The sequence below is a fragment of the Neoarius graeffei genome, chromosome 2 (assembly GCF_027579695.1).
Source record: "Neoarius graeffei isolate fNeoGra1 chromosome 2, fNeoGra1.pri, whole genome shotgun sequence".
Classification (NCBI taxonomy): Eukaryota; Metazoa; Chordata; class Actinopteri; order Siluriformes; family Ariidae; genus Neoarius; species Neoarius graeffei.
Window position 1 is genome coordinate 57,913,738 of NC_083570.1, and position 23,445 is coordinate 57,937,182.

The 23,445-nt window shown below is 41.3% G+C and overlaps 1 protein-coding gene across 1 annotated transcript in view; it reads left to right on the forward strand.

The window, feature by feature from the left end:
• The window catches only part of LOC132881721 (mucin-2-like), a 51,436-nt gene that overhangs the window by 21,743 nt on the left and 6,248 nt on the right, over positions 1-23,445 (forward strand). The window contains exons 28-38 of the mRNA XM_060914519.1: positions 125-13,201; positions 13,391-13,515; positions 14,104-14,278; positions 14,458-14,705; positions 14,880-15,063; positions 15,383-15,584; positions 15,924-16,099; positions 16,310-16,379; positions 16,708-16,805; positions 18,048-18,079; positions 23,057-23,237. Of these exons, the coding sequence (XP_060770502.1) occupies positions 125-13,201; positions 13,391-13,515; positions 14,104-14,278; positions 14,458-14,705; positions 14,880-15,063; positions 15,383-15,584; positions 15,924-16,099; positions 16,310-16,379; positions 16,708-16,805; positions 18,048-18,079; positions 23,057-23,237 (14,568 nt within the window). The remainder of the gene's footprint in view (positions 1-124; positions 13,202-13,390; positions 13,516-14,103; positions 14,279-14,457; positions 14,706-14,879; positions 15,064-15,382; positions 15,585-15,923; positions 16,100-16,309; positions 16,380-16,707; positions 16,806-18,047; positions 18,080-23,056; positions 23,238-23,445) is intronic.

Sequence of the window (23,445 nt, forward strand, 5' to 3'; positions counted from 1 at the left end):
GTAAAGTGCACCCAAGAAGATAGGACACACATGATATAGCTAGTCAATGCTTTATTTGAATGAAGATTAATTAATTGAGTAATTCCATCAGTGATAATACTGAATAAATGTTTGTTTCTTAAAGGATGCTGCGTTTACAATGGAACAGCATATAATGATACTGATTCCATATACAATGGAACGGACAATATGGGAACATGTTACAATGCTACATGCATAAATGGCACTGTCATTGAGGACCGGTACCCCTGTGGTACTACCACAACACCACCACCACCAACAACAACAACGCCTGTATCAACGACAACAGGGGAAGTCAGTACAACAACTCAAACTGAGACCACATCTACCCCTGGAACAACAACTAAAGCAACAACTACTCCAGTGACGACAACAACAGCAACAACAACAACAACATCTGTATCAACTACAACAGGGGAAGTCACTACAACAACTCAAACTGAGGCAACAACGACGACTGAACCTCCTACAACTACACCATGCATCTATGAATGTAAATGGTCTAAATGGTTAAGTGTCTCTGACCCAGTGGAAGAAGGAGGAGATGATTTAGAAACCTATGAACATATAAAAAATAAGGGAAATGAGATATGCGAACTTCCAGAAACCATCAATTGCAGACCTGTGGATAATCCTAATATGACATTTGAACAGTTTGTACAAGAAACAGGTCAGGTTGTGCAGTGCGATGTTTCATTTGGTTTAGTGTGTGAAAAGAGTAAACAGACAGAACGCCCATACAAATGTTTTAATTATGAAATTCAAGTATGGTGTTGTGAATGTCTAAATGAAACAACAACAGCAACAACAACACCTTTATCAACGACAACAGGGGAAGTCAGTACAACAACTCAAACTGAGACCACATCTACCACTGGAACAACAACTAAAGCAACAACTACTCCAGTGACAACAACAACATTAACAACAACACCTGGATCAACGACAACAGGGGAGGTCAGTACAACAACTCAAACTGAGACCACATCTACCCTTGGAACAACAACTACTCCCGTGACAACAACAACGACAGCAACAACATCACCTGTATCAACTACAACAGGGGAAATTAGTACAACAACTCAAACTGAGACCACATCTACCCCTGGAACAACAACTAAAGCAACAACTACTCCCGTGACAACAACAACAGCAACAACAACAATACATGGATCAACTACAACAGGGGAAGTCAGTACAACAACTCAAACTGAGACACCTACAACTGGAACAACTACCAAAGCCACAACTACTCCAGTGTTGACAACAACAACAGCAGCAACAACAACACCTGGATCAACTACAACAGGGGAAATCAGTACAACAACTCAAACTGAGACCACATCTACCCCTGGAACAACAACTAAAGCAACAACTACTCCCGTGACAACAACAACAACAGCAAAAACAACAACACCTGGATCAACTACAACAGTGGAAATCAGTACAACAACTCAAACTGAGACACCTACAACTGGAACAACTACCAAAGCCTCAACTACTCCAGTGGTGACAACAACAACAGCAACAACAACAACACCTGGATCAACTACAACAGGGGAAATCAGTACAACAACTCAAACTGAGACACCTACAACTGGAACAACTACCAAAGCCTCAACTACTACAGTGGTGACAACAACAACAGCAACAACAACAACACCTGGATCAACTACAACAGGGGAAATCAGTACAACAACTCAAACTGAGACCACATCTACCCCTGGAACAACAACTAAAGCAACAACTACTCCAGTGACAACAACAACAACAACACCGGGATCAACTACAACAGGGGAGGTCAGTACAACAACTCAAACTGAGACCACATCTGCCCCTGGAACAACAACTAAAGCAACAACTACTCCACTGACAACAACAAGATCAACACCTGTATCAACTACAACAGGGGAGGTCAGTACAACAACTCAAACTGAGACCACATCTACCCCTGGAACAACAACTAAAGCAACAACTACTCCCGTGACAACAACAACAACAGCAAAAACAACAACACCTGGATCAACTACAACAGCGGAAATCAGTACAACAACTCAAACTGAGACACCTACAACTGGAACAACTACCAAAGCCTCAACTACTCCAGTGGTGACAACAACAACAGCAACAACAACAACACCTGGATCAACTACAACAGGGGAAATCAGTACAACAACTCAAACTGAGACACCTACAACTGGAACAACTACCAAAGCCTCAACTACTACAGTGGTGACAACAACAACAGCAACAACAACAACACCTGGATCAACTACAACAGGGGAAATCAGTACAACAACTCAAACTGAGACCACATCTACCCCTGGAACAACAACTAAAGCAACAACTAGTCCAGTGACAACAACAACAACACCGGGATCAACTACAACAGGGGAGGTCAGTACAACAACTCAAACTGAGACCACATCTGCCCCTGGAACAACAACTAAAGCAACAACTACTCCACTGACAACAACAAGATCAACACCTGTATCAACTACAACAGGGGAGGTCAGTACAACAACTCAAACTGAGACCACATCTACCCCTGGAACAACAACTAAAGCAACAACTACTCCCGTGACAACAACAACAACAGCAAAAACAACAACACCTGGATCAACTACAACAGCGGAAATCAGTACAACAACTCAAACTGAGACACCTACAACTGGAACAACTACCAAAGCCTCAACTACTCCAGTGGTGACAACAACAACAGCAACAACAACAACACCTGGATCAACTACAACAGGGGAAATCAGTACAACAACTCAAACTGAGACACCTACAACTGGAACAACTACCAAAGCCTCAACTACTACAGTGGTGACAACAACAACAGCAACAACAACAACACCTGGATCAACTACAACAGGGGAAATCAGTACAACAACTCAAACTGAGACCACATCTACCCCTGGAACAACAACTAAAGCAACAACTACTCCAGTGACAACAACAACAACACCGGGATCAACTACAACAGGGGAGGTCAGTACAACAACTCAAACTGAGACCACATCTGCCCCTGGAACAACAACTAAAGCAACAACTACTCCACTGACAACAACAAGATCAACACCTGTATCAACTACAACAGGGGAGGTCAGTACAACAACTCAAACTGAGACCACATCTACCCCTGGAACAACAACTAAAGCAACAACTACTCCCGTGACAACAACAACAACAGCAAAAACAACAACACCTGGATCAACTACAACAGCGGAAATCAGTACAACAACTCAAACTGAGACACCTACAACTGGAACAACTACCAAAGCCTCAACTACTCCAGTGGTGACAACAACAACAGCAACAACAACAACACCTGGATCAACTACAACAGGGGAAATCAGTACAACAACTCAAACTGAGACACCTACAACTGGAACAACTACCAAAGCCTCAACTACTACAGTGGTGACAACAACAACAGCAACAACAACAACACCTGGATCAACTACAACAGGGGAAATCAGTACAACAACTCAAACTGAGACCACATCTACCCCTGGAACAACAACTAAAGCAACAACTACTCCAGTGACAACAACAACAACACCGGGATCAACTACAACAGGGGAGGTCAGTACAACAACTCAAACTGAGACCACATCTGCCCCTGGAACAACAACTAAAGCAACAACTACTCCACTGACAACAACAAGATCAACACCTGTATCAACTACAACAGGGGAGGTCAGTACAACAACTCAAACTGAGACCACATCTACCCCTGGAACAACAACTAAAGCAACAACTACTCCCGTGACAACAACAACAACAGCAAAAACAACAACACCTGGATCAACTACAACAGCGGAAATCAGTACAACAACTCAAACTGAGACACCTACAACTGGAACAACTACCAAAGCCTCAACTACTCCAGTGGTGACAACAACAACAGCAACAACAACAACACCTGGATCAACTACAACAGGGGAAATCAGTACAACAACTCAAACTGAGACACCTACAACTGGAACAACTACCAAAGCCTCAACTACTACAGTGGTGACAACAACAACAGCAACAACAACAACACCTGGATCAACTACAACAGGGGAAATCAGTACAACAACTCAAACTGAGACCACATCTACCCCTGGAACAACAACTAAAGCAACAACTACTCCAGTGACAACAACAACAACACCGGGATCAACTACAACAGGGGAGGTCAGTACAACAACTCAAACTGAGACCACATCTGCCCCTGGAACAACAACTAAAGCAACAACTACTCCACTGACAACAACAAGATCAACACCTGTATCAACTACAACAGGGGAGGTCAGTACAACAACTCAAACTGAGACCACATCTACCCCTGGAACAACAACTAAAGCAACAACTACTCCCGTGACAACAACAACAACAGCAAAAACAACAACACCTGGATCAACTACAACAGCGGAAATCAGTACAACAACTCAAACTGAGACACCTACAACTGGAACAACTACCAAAGCCTCAACTACTCCAGTGGTGACAACAACAACAGCAACAACAACAACACCTGGATCAACTACAACAGGGGAAATCAGTACAACAACTCAAACTGAGACACCTACAACTGGAACAACTACCAAAGCCTCAACTACTACAGTGGTGACAACAACAACAGCAACAACAACACCTGGATCAACTACAACAGGGGAAATCAGTACAACAACTCAAACTGAGACCACATCTACCCCTGGAACAACAACTAAAGCAACAACTACTCCAGTGACAACAACAACAACACCGGGATCAACTACAACAGGGGAGGTCAGTACAACAACTCAAACTGAGACCACATCTGCCCCTGGAACAACAACTAAAGCAACAACTACTCCACTGACAACAACAAGATCAACACCTGTATCAACTACAACAGGGGAGGTCAGTACAACAACTCAAACTGAGACCACATCTACCCCTGGAACAACAACTAAAGCAACAACTACTCCCGTGACAACAACAACAACAGCAAAAACAACAACACCTGGATCAACTACAACAGCGGAAATCAGTACAACAACTCAAACTGAGACACCTACAACTGGAACAACTACCAAAGCCTCAACTACTCCAGTGGTGACAACAACAACAGCAACAACAACAACACCTGGATCAACTACAACAGGGGAAATCAGTACAACAACTCAAACTGAGACACCTACAACTGGAACAACTACCAAAGCCTCAACTACTACAGTGGTGACAACAACAACAGCAACAACAACAACACCTGGATCAACTACAACAGGGGAAATCAGTACAACAACTCAAACTGAGACCACATCTACCCCTGGAACAACAACTAAAGCAACAACTACTCCAGTGACAACAACAACAACACCGGGATCAACTACAACAGGGGAGGTCAGTACAACAACTCAAACTGAGACCACATCTGCCCCTGGAACAACAACTAAAGCAACAACTACTCCACTGACAACAACAAGATCAACACCTGTATCAACTACAACAGGGGAGGTCAGTACAACAACTCAAACTGAGACCACATCTACCCCTGGAACAACAACTAAAGCAACAACTACTCCCGTGACAACAACAACAACAGCAAAAACAACAACACCTGGATCAACTACAACAACGGAAATCAGTACAACAACTCAAACTGAGACACCTACAACTGGAACAACTACCAAAGCCTCAACTACTCCAGTGGTGACAACAACAGCAACAACAACAACACCTGGATCAACTACAACAGGGGAAATCAGTACAACAACTCAAACTGAGACACCTACAACTGGAACAACTACCAAAGCCTCAACTACTACAGTGGTGACAACAACAACAGCAACAACAACAACACCTGGATCAACTACAACAGGGGAAATCAGTACAACAACTCAAACTGAGACCACATCTACCCCTGGAACAACAACTAAAGCAACAACTACTCCAGTGACAACAACAACAACAACACCGGGATCAACTACAACAGGGGAGGTCAGTACAACAACTCAAACTGAGACCACATCTGCCCCTGGAACAACAACTAAAGCAACAACTACTCCACTGACAACAACAAGATCAACACCTGTATCAACTACAACAGGGGAGGTCAGTACAACAACTCAAACTGAGACCACATCTACCCCTGGAACAACAACTAAAGCAACAACTACTCCAGTGACAACAACAACAACACCGGGATCAACTACAACAGGGGAGGTCAGTACAACAACTCAACCTGAGACCACATCTACCCCTGTGACAACAACTAAAAAAACAACTATTCCCGTGACAACAACACCAACAGCAACAACAAAAACACCTGGATCAACGACAACAGGGGAAGTCACTACAACAACTCAAACTGAGACACCTACAACTGGAACAACTACCAAAGCCACAACTACTCCAGTGGTAACAACAACAACACCTGTATCAACTACAACAGGGGAGGTCAGTAGAACAACTCAAACTGAGACCACATCTACCCGTGGAACAACAACTAAAGCAACAACTACTCCCGTGACAACAACAGCAACAACAACAATACCTGGATCAACTACAACAGCGGAAGTCAGTACAACAACTCAAACTGAGACACCTACAACTGGAACAACTACCAAAGCAACAACTACTCCAGTGCTGACAACAACAACAGCAGCAACGACAACACCTGTATCAACGACAACAGGGGAAGTCACTACAACAACTCAAACTGAGACACCGACAACTGGAACAACTACCAAAGCCACAACTACTCCAGTGGTGACAACAACAACAGCAGCAACAACAACACCTGTGTCAACGACAACAGGGGAAGTCACTACAACAACTCAAACTGAGACACCTACAACTGGAACAACTACCAAAGCCTCAACTACTCCAGTGGTGACAACAACAACACCTGGATCAACTACAACAGGGGAAATCAGTACAACAACTCAAACTGAGACCACATCTACCCCTGGGACAACAACTAAAGCAACAACTACTCCAGTGATAACAACAATGACAGCAACAACAACGCCTGTATCAACGACAACAGGGGAAGTCAGTACAACAACTCAAACTGAGACTACATCTGCCCCTGGAACAACAACTAAAGCAACAACTACTCCAGTGACAACAACAACAGCAGTAACAACAACACCTGGATCAACGACAACAGTGGAAGTCAGTACAACAACTCAAACTGAGACCACATCTGCCCCTGGAACAACAACTAAAGCAACAACTACTCCAGTGACAACAACAACAAAAGCAACAACAACGCCTGTATCAACAACAACAGGGGAAGTCAGTACAACAACTCAAACTGAGACCACATCTACCCGTGGAACAACAACTAAAGCAACAACTACTCCAGTGACAACAACAGCAAGAACAACACCTGTATCAACTACAACAGGGGAGGTCAGTACAACAACTCAAACTGAGACCACTTCTACCCTTGGAACAACAACTAAATCACCAACACCTACGAAGACAACAGAAGAAACACATGGTTCACTTAGAACAGGGCCAACTACCAAATATACTACATCAGTGGCACCTCAAAAATCACCTAATGGAACAACTACCCAGCTACCAACTAATCCAACAGCAACAACATCAACTGTATCAACTACAACAGGGGAAATTAGTACAACAACTCAAACTGAGACCACATCTACCCCTGGAACAACAACTAAAGCAACAACTACTCCACTGACAACAACAACAGCAAGAACAACACCTGTATCAACTACAACAGGGGAGTTCAGTACAACAACTCAAACTGAGAACACATCTACGCCTGGAACAACAACTAAAGCAACAACTACTCCCGTGACAACAACAACAACAGCAAAAACAACAACACCTGGATCAACTACAACAGCGGAAATCAGTACAACAACTCAAACTGAGACACCTACAACTGGAACAACTACCAAAGCCTCAACTACTCCAGTGGTGACAACAACAACAGCAACAACAACAACACCTGGATCAACTACAACAGGGGAAATCAGTACAACAACTCAAACTGAGACACCTACAACTGGAACAACTACCAAAGCCTCAACTACTACAGTGGTGACAACAACAACAGCAACAACAACAACACCTGGATCAACTACAACAGGGGAAATCAGTACAACAACTCAAACTGAGACCACATCTACCCCTGGAACAACAACTAAAGCAACAACTAGTCCAGTGACAACAACAACAACACCGGGATCAACTACAACAGGGGAGGTCAGTACAACAACTCAAACTGAGACCACATCTGCCCCTGGAACAACAACTAAAGCAACAACTACTCCACTGACAACAACAAGATCAACACCTGTATCAACTACAACAGGGGAGGTCAGTACAACAACTCAAACTGAGACCACATCTACGCCTGGAACAACAACTAAAGCAACAACTACTCCCGTGACAACAACAACAACAGCAAAAACAACAACACCTGGATCAACTACAACAGCGGAAATCAGTACAACAACTCAAACTGAGACACCTACAACTGGAACAACTACCAAAGCCTCAACTACTCCAGTGGTGACAACAACAACAGCAACAACAACAACACCTGGATCAACTACAACAGGGGAAATCAGTACAACAACTCAAACTGAGACACCTACAACTGGAACAACTACCAAAGCCTCAACTACTACAGTGGTGACAACAACAACAGCAACAACAACAACACCTGGATCAACTACAACAGGGGAAATCAGTACAACAACTAAAACTGAGACCACATCTACCCCTGGAACAACAACTAAAGCAACAACTACTCCAGTGACAACAACAACAACACCGGGATCAACTACAACAGGGGAGGTCAGTACAACAACTCAAACTGAGACCACATCTGCCCCTGGAACAACAACTAAAGCAACAACTACTCCACTGACAACAACAAGATCAACACCTGTATCAACTACAACAGGGGAGGTCAGTACAACAACTCAAACTGAGACCACATCTACCCCTGGAACAACAACTAAAGCAACAACTACTCCCGTGACAACAACAACAACAACAACAGCAAAAACAACAACACCTGGATCAACTACAACAGCGGAAATCAGTACAACAACTCAAACTGAGACACCTACAACTGGAACAACTACCAAAGCCTCAACTACTCCAGTGGTGACAACAACAACAGCAACAACAACAACACCTGGATCAACTACAACAGGGGAAATCAGTACAACAACTCAAACTGAGACACCTACAACTGGAACAACTACCAAAGCCTCAACTACTACAGTGGTGACAACAACAACAGCAACAACAACAACACCTGGATCAACTACAACAGGGGAAATCAGTACAACAACTCAAACTGAGACCACATCTACCCCTGGAACAACAACTAAAGCAACAACTACTCCAGTGACAACAACAACAACACCGGGATCAACTACAACAGGGGAGGTCAGTACAACAACTCAAACTGAGACCACATCTGCCCCTGGAACAACAACTAAAGCAACAACTACTCCACTGACAACAACAAGATCAACACCTGTATCAACTACAACAGGGGAGGTCAGTACAACAACTCAAACTGAGACCACATCTACGCCTGGAACAACAACTAAAGCAACAACTACTCCCGTGACAACAACAACAACAGCAAAAACAACAACACCTGGATCAACTACAACAGCGGAAATCAGTACAACAACTCAAACTGAGACACCTACAACTGGAACAACTACCAAAGCCTCAACTACTCCAGTGGTGACAACAACAACAGCAACAACAACAACACCTGGATCAACTACAACAGGGGAAATCAGTACAACAACTCAAACTGAGACACCTACAACTGGAACAACTACCAAAGCCTCAACTACTACAGTGGTGACAACAACAACAGCAAAAACAACAACACCTGGATCAACTACAACAGCGGAAATCAGTACAACAACTCAAACTGAGACACCTACAACTGGAACAACTACCAAAGCCTCAACTACTCCAGTGGTGACAACAACAACAGCAACAACAACAACACCTGGATCAACTACAACAGGGGAAATCAGTACAACAACTCAAACTGAGACACCTACAACTGGAACAACTACCAAAGCCTCAACTACTACAGTGGTGACAACAACAACAGCAACAACAACAACACCTGGATCAACAACAACAGGGGAAATCAGTACAACAACTAAAACTGAGACCACATCTACCCCTGGAACAACAACTAAAGCAACAACTACTCCAGTGACAACAACAACAACACCGGGATCAACTACAACAGGGGAGGTCAGTACAACAACTCAAACTGAGACCACATCTGCCCCTGGAACAACAACTAAAGCAACAACTACTCCACTGACAACAACAAGATCAACACCTGTATCAACTACAACAGGGGAGGTCAGTACAACAACTCAAACTGAGACCACATCTACCCCTGGAACAACAACTAAAGCAACAACTACTCCCGTGACAACAACAACAACAGCAAAAACAACAACACCTGGATCAACTACAACAGCGGAAATCAGTACAACAACTCAAACTGAGACACCTACAACTGGAACAACTACCAAAGCCTCAACTACTCCAGTGGTGACAACAACAACAGCAACAACAACAACACCTGGATCAACTACAACAGGGGAAATCAGTACAACAACTCAAACTGAGACACCTACAACTGGAACAACTACCAAAGCCTCAACTACTACAGTGGTGACAACAACAACAGCAACAACAACAACACCTGGATCAACTACAACAGGGGAAATCAGTACAACAACTCAAACTGAGACCACATCTACCCCTGGAACAACAACTAAAGCAACAACTACTCCAGTGACAACAACAACAACACCGGGATCAACTACAACAGGGGAGGTCAGTACAACAACTCAAACTGAGACCACATCTGCCCCTGGAACAACAACTAAAGCAACAACTACTCCACTGACAACAACAAGATCAACACCTGTATCAACTACAACAGGGGAGGTCAGTACAACAACTCAAACTGAGACCACATCTACGCCTGGAACAACAACTAAAGCAACAACTACTCCCGTGACAACAACAACAACAACAGCAAAAACAACAACACCTGGATCAACTACAACAGCGGAAATCAGTACAACAACTCAAACTGAGACACCTACAACTGGAACAACTACCAAAGCCTCAACTACTCCAGTGGTGACAACAACAACAGCAACAACAACAACACCTGGATCAACTACAACAGGGGAAATCAGTACAACTCAAACTGAGACACCTACAACTGGAACAACTACCAAAGCCTCAACTACTACAGTGGTGACAACAACAACAGCAAAAACAACAACACCTGGATCAACTACAACAGCGGAAATCAGTACAACAACTCAAACTGAGACACCTACAACTGGAACAACTACCAAAGCCTCAACTACTCCAGTGGTGACAACAACAACAGCAACAACAACAACACCTGGATCAACTACAACAGGGGAAATCAGTACAACAACTCAAACTGAGACACCTACAACTGGAACAACTACCAAAGCCTCAACTACTACAGTGGTGACAACAACAACAGCAACAACAACAACACCTGGATCAACTACAACAGGGGAAATCAGTACAACAACTAAAACTGAGACCACATCTACCCCTGGAACAACAACTAAAGCAACAACTACTCCAGTGACAACAACAACAACAACAACACCGGGATCAACTACAACAGGGGAGGTCAGTACAACAACTCAAACTGAGACCACATCTGCCCCTGGAACAACAACTAAAGCAACAACTACTCCACTGACAACAACAAGATCAACACCTGTATCAACTACAACAGGGGAGGTCAGTACAACAACTCAAACTGAGACCACATCTACCCCTGGAACAACAACTAAAGCAACAACTACTCCCGTGACAACAACAACAACAGCAAAAACAACAACACCTGGATCAACTACAACAGCGGAAATCAGTACAACAACTCAAACTGAGACACCTACAACTGGAACAACTACCAAAGCCTCAACTACTACAGTGGTGACAACAACAACAGCAACAACAACAACACCTGGATCAACTACAACAGGGGAAATCAGTACAACAACTCAAACTGAGACACCTACAACTGGAACAACTACCAAAGCCTCAACTACTACAGTGGTGACAACAACAACAGCAACAACAACAACACCTGGATCAACTACAACAGGGGAAATCAGTACAACAACTCAAACTGAGACACCTACAACTGGAACAACTACCAAAGCCTCAACTACTACAGTGGTGACAACAACAACAGCAACAACAACAACACCTGGATCAACTACAACAGGGGAAATCAGTACAACAACTCAAACTGAGACCACATCTACCCCTGGAACAACAACTAAAGCAACAACTACTCCAGTGACAACAACAACAAAAGCAACAACAACGCCTTTATCAACGACAACAGGGGAAATCAGTACAACAACTCAAACTGAGACCACATCTACCCCTGGAACAACAACTAAAGCAACACCTACTCCAGTGACAACAACAACGACAGCAACAACAACACCTGTATCAACGACAACAGGGGAAGTCAGTACAACAACTCAAACTGAGACTACATCTGCCCCTGGAACAACAACTAAAGCAACAACTATTCCAGTGACAACAACAACAACAGCAGTAACAACAACACCTGGATCAACTACAACAGGGGAAGTCAGCACAACAACTCAAACTGAGACCACATCTGCCCCAGGAACAACAACTAAAGCAACAACTACTCCAGTGACAACAACAACAGCAGTAACAACACCTGTATCAACTACAACAGGGGAAATCAGTACAACAACTCAAACTGAGACCACATCTACCCCTGGAACAACAACTAAAGCAATAACTACTCCAGTGACAACAACAGCAGCAGTAACAACACCTGTATCAACTACAACAGGGGAAATCAGTACAACAACTCAAACTGAGACCACATCTACCCCTGGAACAACAACTAAAGCAACAACTACTCCAGTGACAACAACGACAGCAACAACATCACCTGTATCAACTACAACAGGGGAAATCAGTACAACAACTCAAACTGAGACCACATCTACCCCTCGAACTACACATACTATTCCCACAACCTCTACATCTGTTCGAACAACTCCATGTGTCTGCGTAATAAATGGAACATCTTATGAGCCAGGTTAGAAATTTATTCTATGTTTAATACAGTTCATTACCTTATAAAGTAATTGAATGTAGTTTATAGTGTAAAGCAATATTTGTGTTTAATTTTTTCAAAATCCATTTAAATCACTTTTTTAATTGAGCCTTACATAACACATTATTCTGTCACATTAACATTTTTCTCCCTTACTTTTCATTCTTATAGGTGAAACGATAATTAAAAATAAAGAAATTGGCTTAGGTACATGTTTGACCATGATCTGTTCTCCAAGTTGTGTAATACAGAACACAACAGCTCCATGCGGGGGTTGTCCACCATGGGGAGTACATGTAAGTATCACACAGTGGCACACATAAATAATACAGTGCAGAATCAGGCCTTTTCAACTCACACTGACGGGATACTTCTCACAGTTTTTTTTTTCCTTGAATGTTTTTAATTACATAACTAAGCCCATTTGGCTGTATTTGACAGCATGTTTTTAATTATATTTAGAGGTAAGATTAATATGGCAAGTACAATTTTTACCCTCAGACCCTAAATTTGGGAAGTCTGATAAGCTTTCCTGACATTTCATTAATGGGTAAATGTATCTTCAACTAAATGCTTTGTATCTTCAGCTAAATGTAATAGCACTGGGGGGAAAATCCAGTAAAACAATTGTAAAACAACTCAGAAAAACATAAATTACAGCAACTGTGTGAATATATTTTGAGATCCTTAGATCTTTCAAAGGTCTGGATGATAGAACTTGAAAACATCATTTTTTTTACTAAATTAAAATTAAACATTCACCCAACTGAGAATGGCAATTACATTTATAATATTTTGTGAATATGTGCATGCCATTGTAAGCTATTATGTTGTATGATGATGCATAGACCAATATTAAAATGTGCTAATTTTTCTGCTGATAGAAAAATGAGACATTTGAGATCTGTAACTGCACAATGGCCAGGTGCATTGAAAACTATACTGTAGAGATCATCCCATACCCATGTCCACCTCTTCAAAACATCACTTGTTTAAATCGCCAAAAGCCTGTGGAAGTGTATGATGAGAATTACTGCTGTAAACAACACGCTTGTGACTGTGAGTGAAAGGCATGCTCCCATCTAAAGTCCAAACAAAAGTATAATACTCATATTAATGAAATATTTAGAATTGATTCATTCACTTTGCTCCCAAATTTAGATCATTATGTGACTGTTGACTAAGTAAGGCCAATGCATGTAGGAAATCCAAACAATAAAATATTTTCTCCATTTCAGGCTTTTGTGAAGGCTGGGGTGATCCTCACTATAGAACATTTGATGGACTGTTCTATAGTTATCAAGGAGAATGCACATATGTATTAGTGGAGGAAATCAATCCTAAATATAACTTGAAAATTTATATTGATAATGTCTATTGTGACCCTCGAGAGCCTGTGTCCTGCCCGAGGGCTATTATTGTGGAGTACAATAAATTAGTGATCACGCTGAAAAACAACAACCTTATAGGAGCTACCAAACTGGAGGTGAGATTTAGCAGAAGAACATCTACACAAACATGATTGATTTTCTTATAGTCAAAAATTCTTAACAGGGAAATGAATACTCATGAAAATATAGTCATATCTGGAATTGAACTGGTTAATCTAAGCCAGTAACTGTTTAATTGTGGTTAATTTATCTTACTTTTATCAATACAGGCTTTAATGGCGGGTTCTTCTTTGAAATTACCATTTGCGCAAAAAGATCTGACTGTGGTGAGCTCAGGTTTGAACTTGATCCTGAGGATTCCAAGGTTGAACGTTGTTGTGATGTTTGGAATCACTGGTTTCAGTGTCAACTTGCCATTCCAACATTTTGGGAACAACACTCAAGGACACTGTGGTATGGAAATAAAAATGCAACTATTTTACAATAAAACAACAATTCTCTTAAATTTGTTGAGTCCATTGTCATAGTGTGCAGTGAAATTAAGTGGAACACTGTATGACCATGAGGGATTAATAAAGGATTCAAATAAATTCAACTAAATTAAAACAATATCAAGAAATATATACTTATTTATTTACAGACATTAAGCCTGGCATCAAGAGCTCATCGTGATTATTTTATTTTAGTGTTAAACTTCATTTCAATGTATTAAATAATTGCATAACATATGCATAATTAAATTGCCCAAGTCTTGTACTTTTAATTCTCTCAGGTACCTGCAACAACAACCAGGCTGATGACTGCATGCTACCAGATGGGAGACTTGTAGATGACTGTGCAGTAATGGCAGACTATTGGCAAGCTAAAGACAAGAGTGAATCCACTTGCAAATCACCACCAGTCCATCCAGAAACAGCTGCACCCACAAAACCCTCTTGTCCAAACAACAAAGTGTGTGAGCTTCTGAAAAGCGAGTGAGTTTGACATACATGATCTACTTTGCTAAGTTTCACTTTCAAAAATGGACAGACTTTTTTCTTTGTAAACTAATATCGTTAAATTCATTTAAAAGGTGCAGAGTAAACAAAAAGTCATCATTTTTTAGATATTTTGTTTGCATTGATACCTGTTTGCAACTTGCCACAAGAGTCTGATACCTGGAACTGGACTAATGTGGGCAGATTATCAACTGATATACTGTATTATACTGCTCATTTTGCATCCTTATAACAAGCACCATGTGAGCACCAAAACTTCAGTCTTTCCCATAGCATATGCAACTTTTTACAAATCTTGCTCACCTTTTTTTCCAGTTTGTTTAAGGAGTGTCATCCCCTCCTCTCCCCTGAAAACTATGTCACTGGCTGCCAGTTTGACAGTTGTCATATGAGCAACCAAGATGTGGTCTGCACCAGTCTTCAGACCTATGCAATCGCTTGCTCACACCTTGGGGTCTGCATAAACTGGAGGAACCACACTGATCTATGCCGTAAGCCAAGTGACCATATGCAGCAGGCCATTTTATGAACTTGCATCATCCCAATGTCATGAGAACATAGTAACAGAAAACAAAAAGCATGTGAAGCAATAACAAGCATAATTTTTGGATTAAGTGTGTAATGATAATGTGTTGATGCCCTCAGCGTCGTTTGAACAGTTTGTCCATAACAACACTATATGTTGTATCTCAATTCCCCAGCAACCAACTGTCCAGCAGACAAAGTGTTCCAAGCCTGTGGACCTGTTGACCAACCAACCTGCAAAGACAAGTGTGCATTTATATCTAATTAATCTCTCATTAATAATCACTACATAATAGTGTGTGTGTTTTAGCACACTATACTAACCAATATACATACTGTATATAATCTGTCTAATCTTATCTGAAGTGGTTGTGTATGACTTCAGTAATGCAGGTTTTTTGATTTAGGTAAAAATGATAAGGACTAGTGATAAAGGTGACTGATATGTAAATTCAGTGCAAAAAGTTAAAGACTGCATTTTTATTTCTAATGTCAAGAAAGACCATTATTCAGATGTAATCAGATGAGGATGATTTTTCTAAAGGTTAAGTTGTTTTATTATTTTTATTATAAGCCCTGGAGACCAACAGAAGATCACTACTGAGGGTTGTTTCTGTCCCGAGGGCACAAAGCTCTTCAGTAAGGAGTCAGCAGTGTGTGTTGACAAGTGTGGTAAGTGTTTGCCTGTCTCTATAACCTGATTGAATGAGATAAGTGTACAGTCATCTCTATAAAGACAGATAATTTTCATGACAACATAAAATTACATGTGGATGCCCTTTTCCCGGCACGGTGGTGTAGTGGTTAGCGCTGTCGCCTCACAGCAAGAAGGTCCTGGGTTCGAGCCCCGTGGCCGGCGAGGGCCTTTCTGTGTGGAGTTTGCATGTTCTCCCCGTGTCCGTGTGGGTTCCTCCGGGTGCTCCGGTTTCCCCCACAGTCCAAAGACATGCAGGTTAGGTTAACTGGTGACTCTAAATTGACCGTAGGTGTGAATGTGAGTGTGAATGGTTGTCTGTGTCTATGTGTCAGCCCTGTGATGACCTGGCGACTTGTCCAGGGTGTACCCCGCCTTTCGCCCGTAATCAGCTGGGATAGGCTCGAGCTTGCCTGCGACCCTGTAGAAGGATAAAGCGGCTCGAGATAATGAGATGAGATGAGATGCCCTTTTCCAGAGCACAGGTTAAAGTAGGGTTAATTATATTGTGAGAAAATCCATTTACAGCCAAATTTAAACTTCCTGGCAGAGGCTACAAGGTTTAAGGGCTGAAATATCATGATACTCAGCATAATTACCATAATTGTTTACAGAAGCCACTGGACTACCAGCCATGAAAAAAACCCCGACATAAAACAGCTGCGTCCATTTTTCATTCAGATGATGTTCATGATCAAATATTTAGATTTTGGTCTCATTTGACCACCAGATAAAATTTGAGTTGTCGTTTCAAGTTCAGCTGATGCATTTTATGGGTTTCACTGAGGAAGGGCTTGGTACAACCTTCCAAAACATCTTGGTATTATGTGGTGGCATTTAATAATCAATTTTTAATTTTTATTGAACTTGATAAACTTTTTAAACGAATCATTGCTATATTTCTTTAACTGAAATAATTATTTCCACTGGATAACCAACATACTGTACTACTACTTTCCAGACACAACATGCTCCAGAAATGTCCCTTTCAAGGACAAAACAAATGTCACACTTCTACCATTTGGACTGTAAAAATTTGTGTGCAGTCTGTAGTGAGTTTTTAAAACAACTGTGAAGTTGTGCCATGCTCAACTTGCATAATTGGTGCACAAGCAAAGATTATTTGTCCACCATGTTAAAAAATTAAATAATAATAATAATAATAATAATACAGTATAGTAATATTTGCCAAAATGTTTGATTTGTCTCTGTCTTTGCAGGATGCTTGGACCCCTCTGGTCAAGGACGAAATGTAAGTTCAGGTCCTTCTTGCTTAGGTTGTAAAAATTATTCGATAACATTCACTGATACTTTACCATGCATTTTTATTGATTTTACATATCATCATACCTGTCATGTCAACATCAACTGGCCGATTGGTACTTTTGTAGTCTATCAGCAAAGTGTGTTCTCCTTGTTAGTCCAGCAAGTCATGAAGACAATAACTATTAGAACTAGACCGGACAATTCCCCGGGGGAAATTGTGAGAGGATGCAGTGTGCGAAGCAATTCGGTCACGCATGTTTGCTGGCCGTGAATGTGTGACCTGCTATGAAGCTACAATGCCATGATTTATGTGTGTGCTTGAGACAGCAGCCCCCCCCTCTCTCTGCTCCCTCACTGGCCCCAGTCGGCATGGTGACGGGCCTGAGCAGGAGCGTTAAGACACACAAGATTTTGTCAGGTGTCTGCTGTTTTTTGCTCAGGCGCAGGCCTCGAACAACGACAAATAACTTGACAACGAAAGCAGCTATTCACAAAATTCTTTCACAGTGAGCGCTAGAAGGGTCTCCTGAATACACTGATGTAATTTTTTGTCTGTAGTGTTAAAAATGAGGACACTAGAGCGAGTTAAAAATGAGTGACTTTTCTGTGACGTTTATAATGGGTGTCAATGAGGCCTCTCGGCTGCACTCTCCTCAGTTTGAGGCTTCTCATTCAAAAACTGTAAATCCTATCATTTAGGTAAACACATTGTGTGAATCAGGACAAGTGTGACTACTACTTTTGAGAAAATTATGTCTGTAGTGTGAAATTTGTGGCTGAAAACACAGTTTAAGTTTGAAATTTTGAGCATGATTTATGTGTGTGCTTGAGACAGCAGCCCCCCTCCTCTGCTCGCTCACTGGCCCCAGTCGGCATGGCGATGGGCCTGAGCAGGAGAGCCAAGACACACAAGGACTTGTGAGTTTTCTGCTGTATTTTGCTCAGGAACAGGCCTCGAACAACGACGAATAACTCAAAAACGAAAGCAGCTATTCACAAAATTCTTTCACAGTGAGCGCTAGAAGGGTTTCCTGAATAAACTGATGTAATTTTTTGTCTGTAGTGTTAAAATTGAGGACACTAGAGCGAGTTAAAAATGAGTGACTTTTCTGTCACGTTTATAATGGGTGTCAATGAGGCCTCTCGGCTGCACTCTCCTCAGTTTGAGGCTTCTCATTCAAAAACTGTAAATCCTATCGTTTAGGTAGACACATTGTGTGAATCAGGACAAGTTTTACTACTACTTTTGAGAAATTTATGTCTGTAGAGTGAAATTTGTGGCTGAAACCACAGTTTAAGCGAGAAAGTTTGAGCTTTTTTTTCAAGCTCTCTACACTCTAAGTAAACGAGCTCCACTGGTGTGTAATGCAATAGACACCCATTCAAAAGCCGGATTTTCTCCCGGAACCCACATGGCGTTTGAGCCAGGACTGATCCGAAAGTGTAGAACCTAGCAGAAAAGTTGAATGCCAGATCCACAGAGGAGAAGTTTTCCTACGTTTTAGAGTTTGAATCACGTCTCTAGGTGAAAGCATGCCAGAGCAGCGGATGTTAGAAAAAGTGCTTTTTTTTTCAATTAATTCCATAGAAATGAATGGGGGTTTTTTTGGGCGATTTTTTCGTAAAAAATCGTATTCTATAGAGAAAAGTAATAGCATAGCGAGTCCAATCGAGCCGCACGTTTTGATATATTGTTTGTCTGTGTGCGACGTACGGTTATTGAGTTATTCAAAATCGAAATTTGCGTAGGAATAATAATAACTAGACTGGACAATTCCCCGGGGGAAATTGTGAGAGGATGCAGTGCGTGAAGCAATCCGGTCACGCATGTTCGCTGGCCGTGAATGTGTGACCTGCTATGAAGCGGTGTGACCTGCATTGTGAAGCTACAATGCCATGATTTGTGTGTGTGCTTGAGACAGCAGCCCCCCCCCCCACCCCCGCTCCCTTACTGGCCCCAGTCGGCATGGCGACGGGCCTGAACAGGAGAGTTAAGACACACACACACAAGATTTTGTCAGGTGTCTGCTGTTTTTTGCTAAGGAGCAGGCCTCGAACAACGACAAATAACTCGACAACAAAAGCAGCTATTCACAAAATTCTTTCACAGTGAGTGCTAGAAGGGTCTCCTGAATAAACCGATGTAAGTTTTTGTCTGTAGTCTTAAAAATGAGGACACTAGAGCGAGTTAAAAATGAGTGACTTTTCTGTCACATTTATAATGGGTGTCAATGAGCTAAGACACACAAGGTCTTGAGTTTTCTGCTGTTTTTTACTAAGGAGCAGGCCTCGAACAATGACAAATAACTTGACAACGAAAGCAGCTATTCACAAAATTCTTTCACAGTGAGCACTAGAAGGGTCTCCTGAATAAACTGATGTAATTTTTTGTCTGTAGTCTTAAAAATGAGGACACTAGAGCGAGTTAAAAATGAGTGACTTTTCTGTCACATTTATAGTCTTGAGTTTTCTGCTGTTTTTTTACTAAGGAGCAGGCCTCGAACAATGACAAATAACTCGACAACGAAAGCAGCTATTCACAAAATTCTTTCACAGTGAGTGCTAGAAGGGTCTCGTGAATAAACTGATGTAATTTTTTGTCTGTAGTCTTAAAAATGAGGACACTAGAGCGAGTTAAAAATGAGTGACTTTTCTGTCACATTTATAGTCTTGAGTTTTCTGCTGTTTTTTTACTAAGGAGCAGGCCTCGAACAATGACAAATAACTCGACAACGAAAGCAGCTATTCACAAAATTCTTTCACAGTGAGTGCTAGAAGGGTCTCGTGAATAAACTGATGTAATTTTTTGTCTGTAGTCTTAAAAATGAGGACACTAGAGCGAGTTAAAAATGAGTGACTTTTCTGTCACGTTTATAATGGGTGTCAATGAGGCCTCTCGGCTGCCCTGTCCTCAGTTTGAGGCTTGTCATTCAAAAACTGTAAATCCTATCGTTTAGGTAGACACATTGTGTGAATCAGGACAAGTTTTACTACTACTTTTGAGAAAATCATGTCTGTAGAGTGAAATTTGTGGCTGAAACCACAGTTTAAGCGAGAAAGTTTGAGCTTTTTTTTCAAGCTGTCTACACTCTAAGTTAACGAGCTTCACTGGTGTGTAACGCAATAGACACCCATTCAAAAGCAGGATTTTCTCCCGGAACCCACATGGCATTTGAGCCGGGACTGATCCGAAAGTGTAGAACCTAGCAGAAAAGTTGAATACCAGATCCACAGAGGAGAAGTTTTCCTACGTTTTAGAGTTTGAATCACGTCTCTAGGTGAAAGTATGCCAGAGCAGCGGACGTTTGAAAAACGTTGAAAAAGTGCTTTTTTTTTCAATTAATTCCATAGAAATGAATGGGGGGGGTTTCGACGATTTTTTCGCAACTACGTCGCGAAAAAATCGTATTCTGTAGAGAAAAGTAATTACATAGTGAGTCCGATCAAGCCGCACGTTTTGATATATTGTTTGTCTGTGTGCGACGTACGGTTATTGAGTTATTCGAAATCGAAATTTGCGTAGGAATAATAATAAGAAGTAGAGGAAGAAATACGTAGAAGAACAATAGTTGCAGTGCTTTGCACTGCAACCTATGGGCTCCCCTAGGGGAGCCCATAGGTTGCTGTGCTGCAGCACTGCATCCTAATGAATGAGGGGATAGATAGATAGATAGATAGATAGATAGATAGATAGATAGATAGATAGATAGACAGACAGACAGACAGACAGACAGACAGACAGACAGTACCAGTCACAAGTTTAGATACCCCCACTCATTCATAGGTTTTTCTGTATTTTGACCATTTTCTACAAAAAGTGATAAAAAAAACAAAATATGTTTCATATTTTAGATCCTTCAAAGTAGCCAGCGTTTATCTTGATGACGCTTTACACACTATTGGCATTTTCTATTATCTTAACCAGCTTCATGAGGTAGTCACCTGGAATGCTTTTCAATTAACAGGTGCCTCGTCAAAAGTTAATTAATGCAATTTCTTGTCTTCTTAACATGTTTGAGATCAAACAGTAAATAGTAAATAATAAAAATACAGTAAATAGCCCTATTCCACAACTGTAGTAATCCATATTATGTCAAGAACTGCTCAACTAAGTAAAGAGAAACGACATCCATCATTACTTTAAGACATGAAGTGTCTTTTAATTAATAAATATAAAGAAAAAAATTAAATTAGAAGGTGTGTCCAAAGTTTTGACTGACACTGTTTGTGCATATATATATATATATATATATATATATATATATATATATGCCAAATTCATTTTTAGCACAGTGCCAATTATGTCAGAATATTAGTTGCTGATACTCTATTTCAAACATGGCACCAACTTTAACCTGGACAAAATGTTACCAAGAAAGCTAGAACTGTTGTTGATACAAGATAGTCAGTCATAAAATGTGTTTTTATTCTTTCTAACCTCTTAACATGCAGTGTTGAAAACATGGAGCCCAGGACTCACAATCAGCCAATACATGTACAATGAATGGACACTGTCGAGTGTTGACTCATTTCCGGTTCAGGACAGTAACTACACAATAGTCATTTAAAACAAGTCCCTGTCTCAATTCCTCTAGAACCAGCCTCAGTCCAACACAGTTGTGGATGATGTTCAAAATGGTAAATGTATCCCATAGGGCTGCTATTGAGGTGATTATTCGTTGATAGTTACTGGATCAGCCAGCGAAAATGGTGCAAAATATCATGCGCTTTTCAACGCTGTTTCTATGCATTCTGTAAACAGAGCAAAAATCCCGTGGCACCACACACACACACACACACACACACACACACACACACGTGCACACACACACACAGATTGTGGGCAATTCTGCCTGGATGAGCAGATGACTGCAAGAAGATATGCAAGAAGATATGGACATGTAAGATGTAGGACCTGTAAAACAAATAATGCCATAATATTGTCTTTGATTTTAAATGGCAGTTTGGAGAAACGTTCCAGCAGGGTTGCCAGGACTGTGTCTGTGATGAAACATCTGTATCCGTCGTGTGCAAAGAAAGAGTGTGTTCAAACAGCAACAAAGTAGTCATTTGCAATGAGCCAGGATATACTGTGGTCAATGTGACAGATTCATCGGATGCCTGTTGCACTGAGCTTACCTGCCGTAAGATAACATCATTATTCATTTTTTAGTTGCCTAGTCTTTGCTTGTGATTCTTCTGTTGTACATTCATTCTACCAAATACAGAAATGTGAAATGGTTTTGGAGAATAAAATTCATTATGTAGTGTTTGTCTGTATGATTCATGATTCATAATGTAAAGATAACGACTTCTTGTTCTGTTGAATTCTACTGCTGGCATTCACTGAAA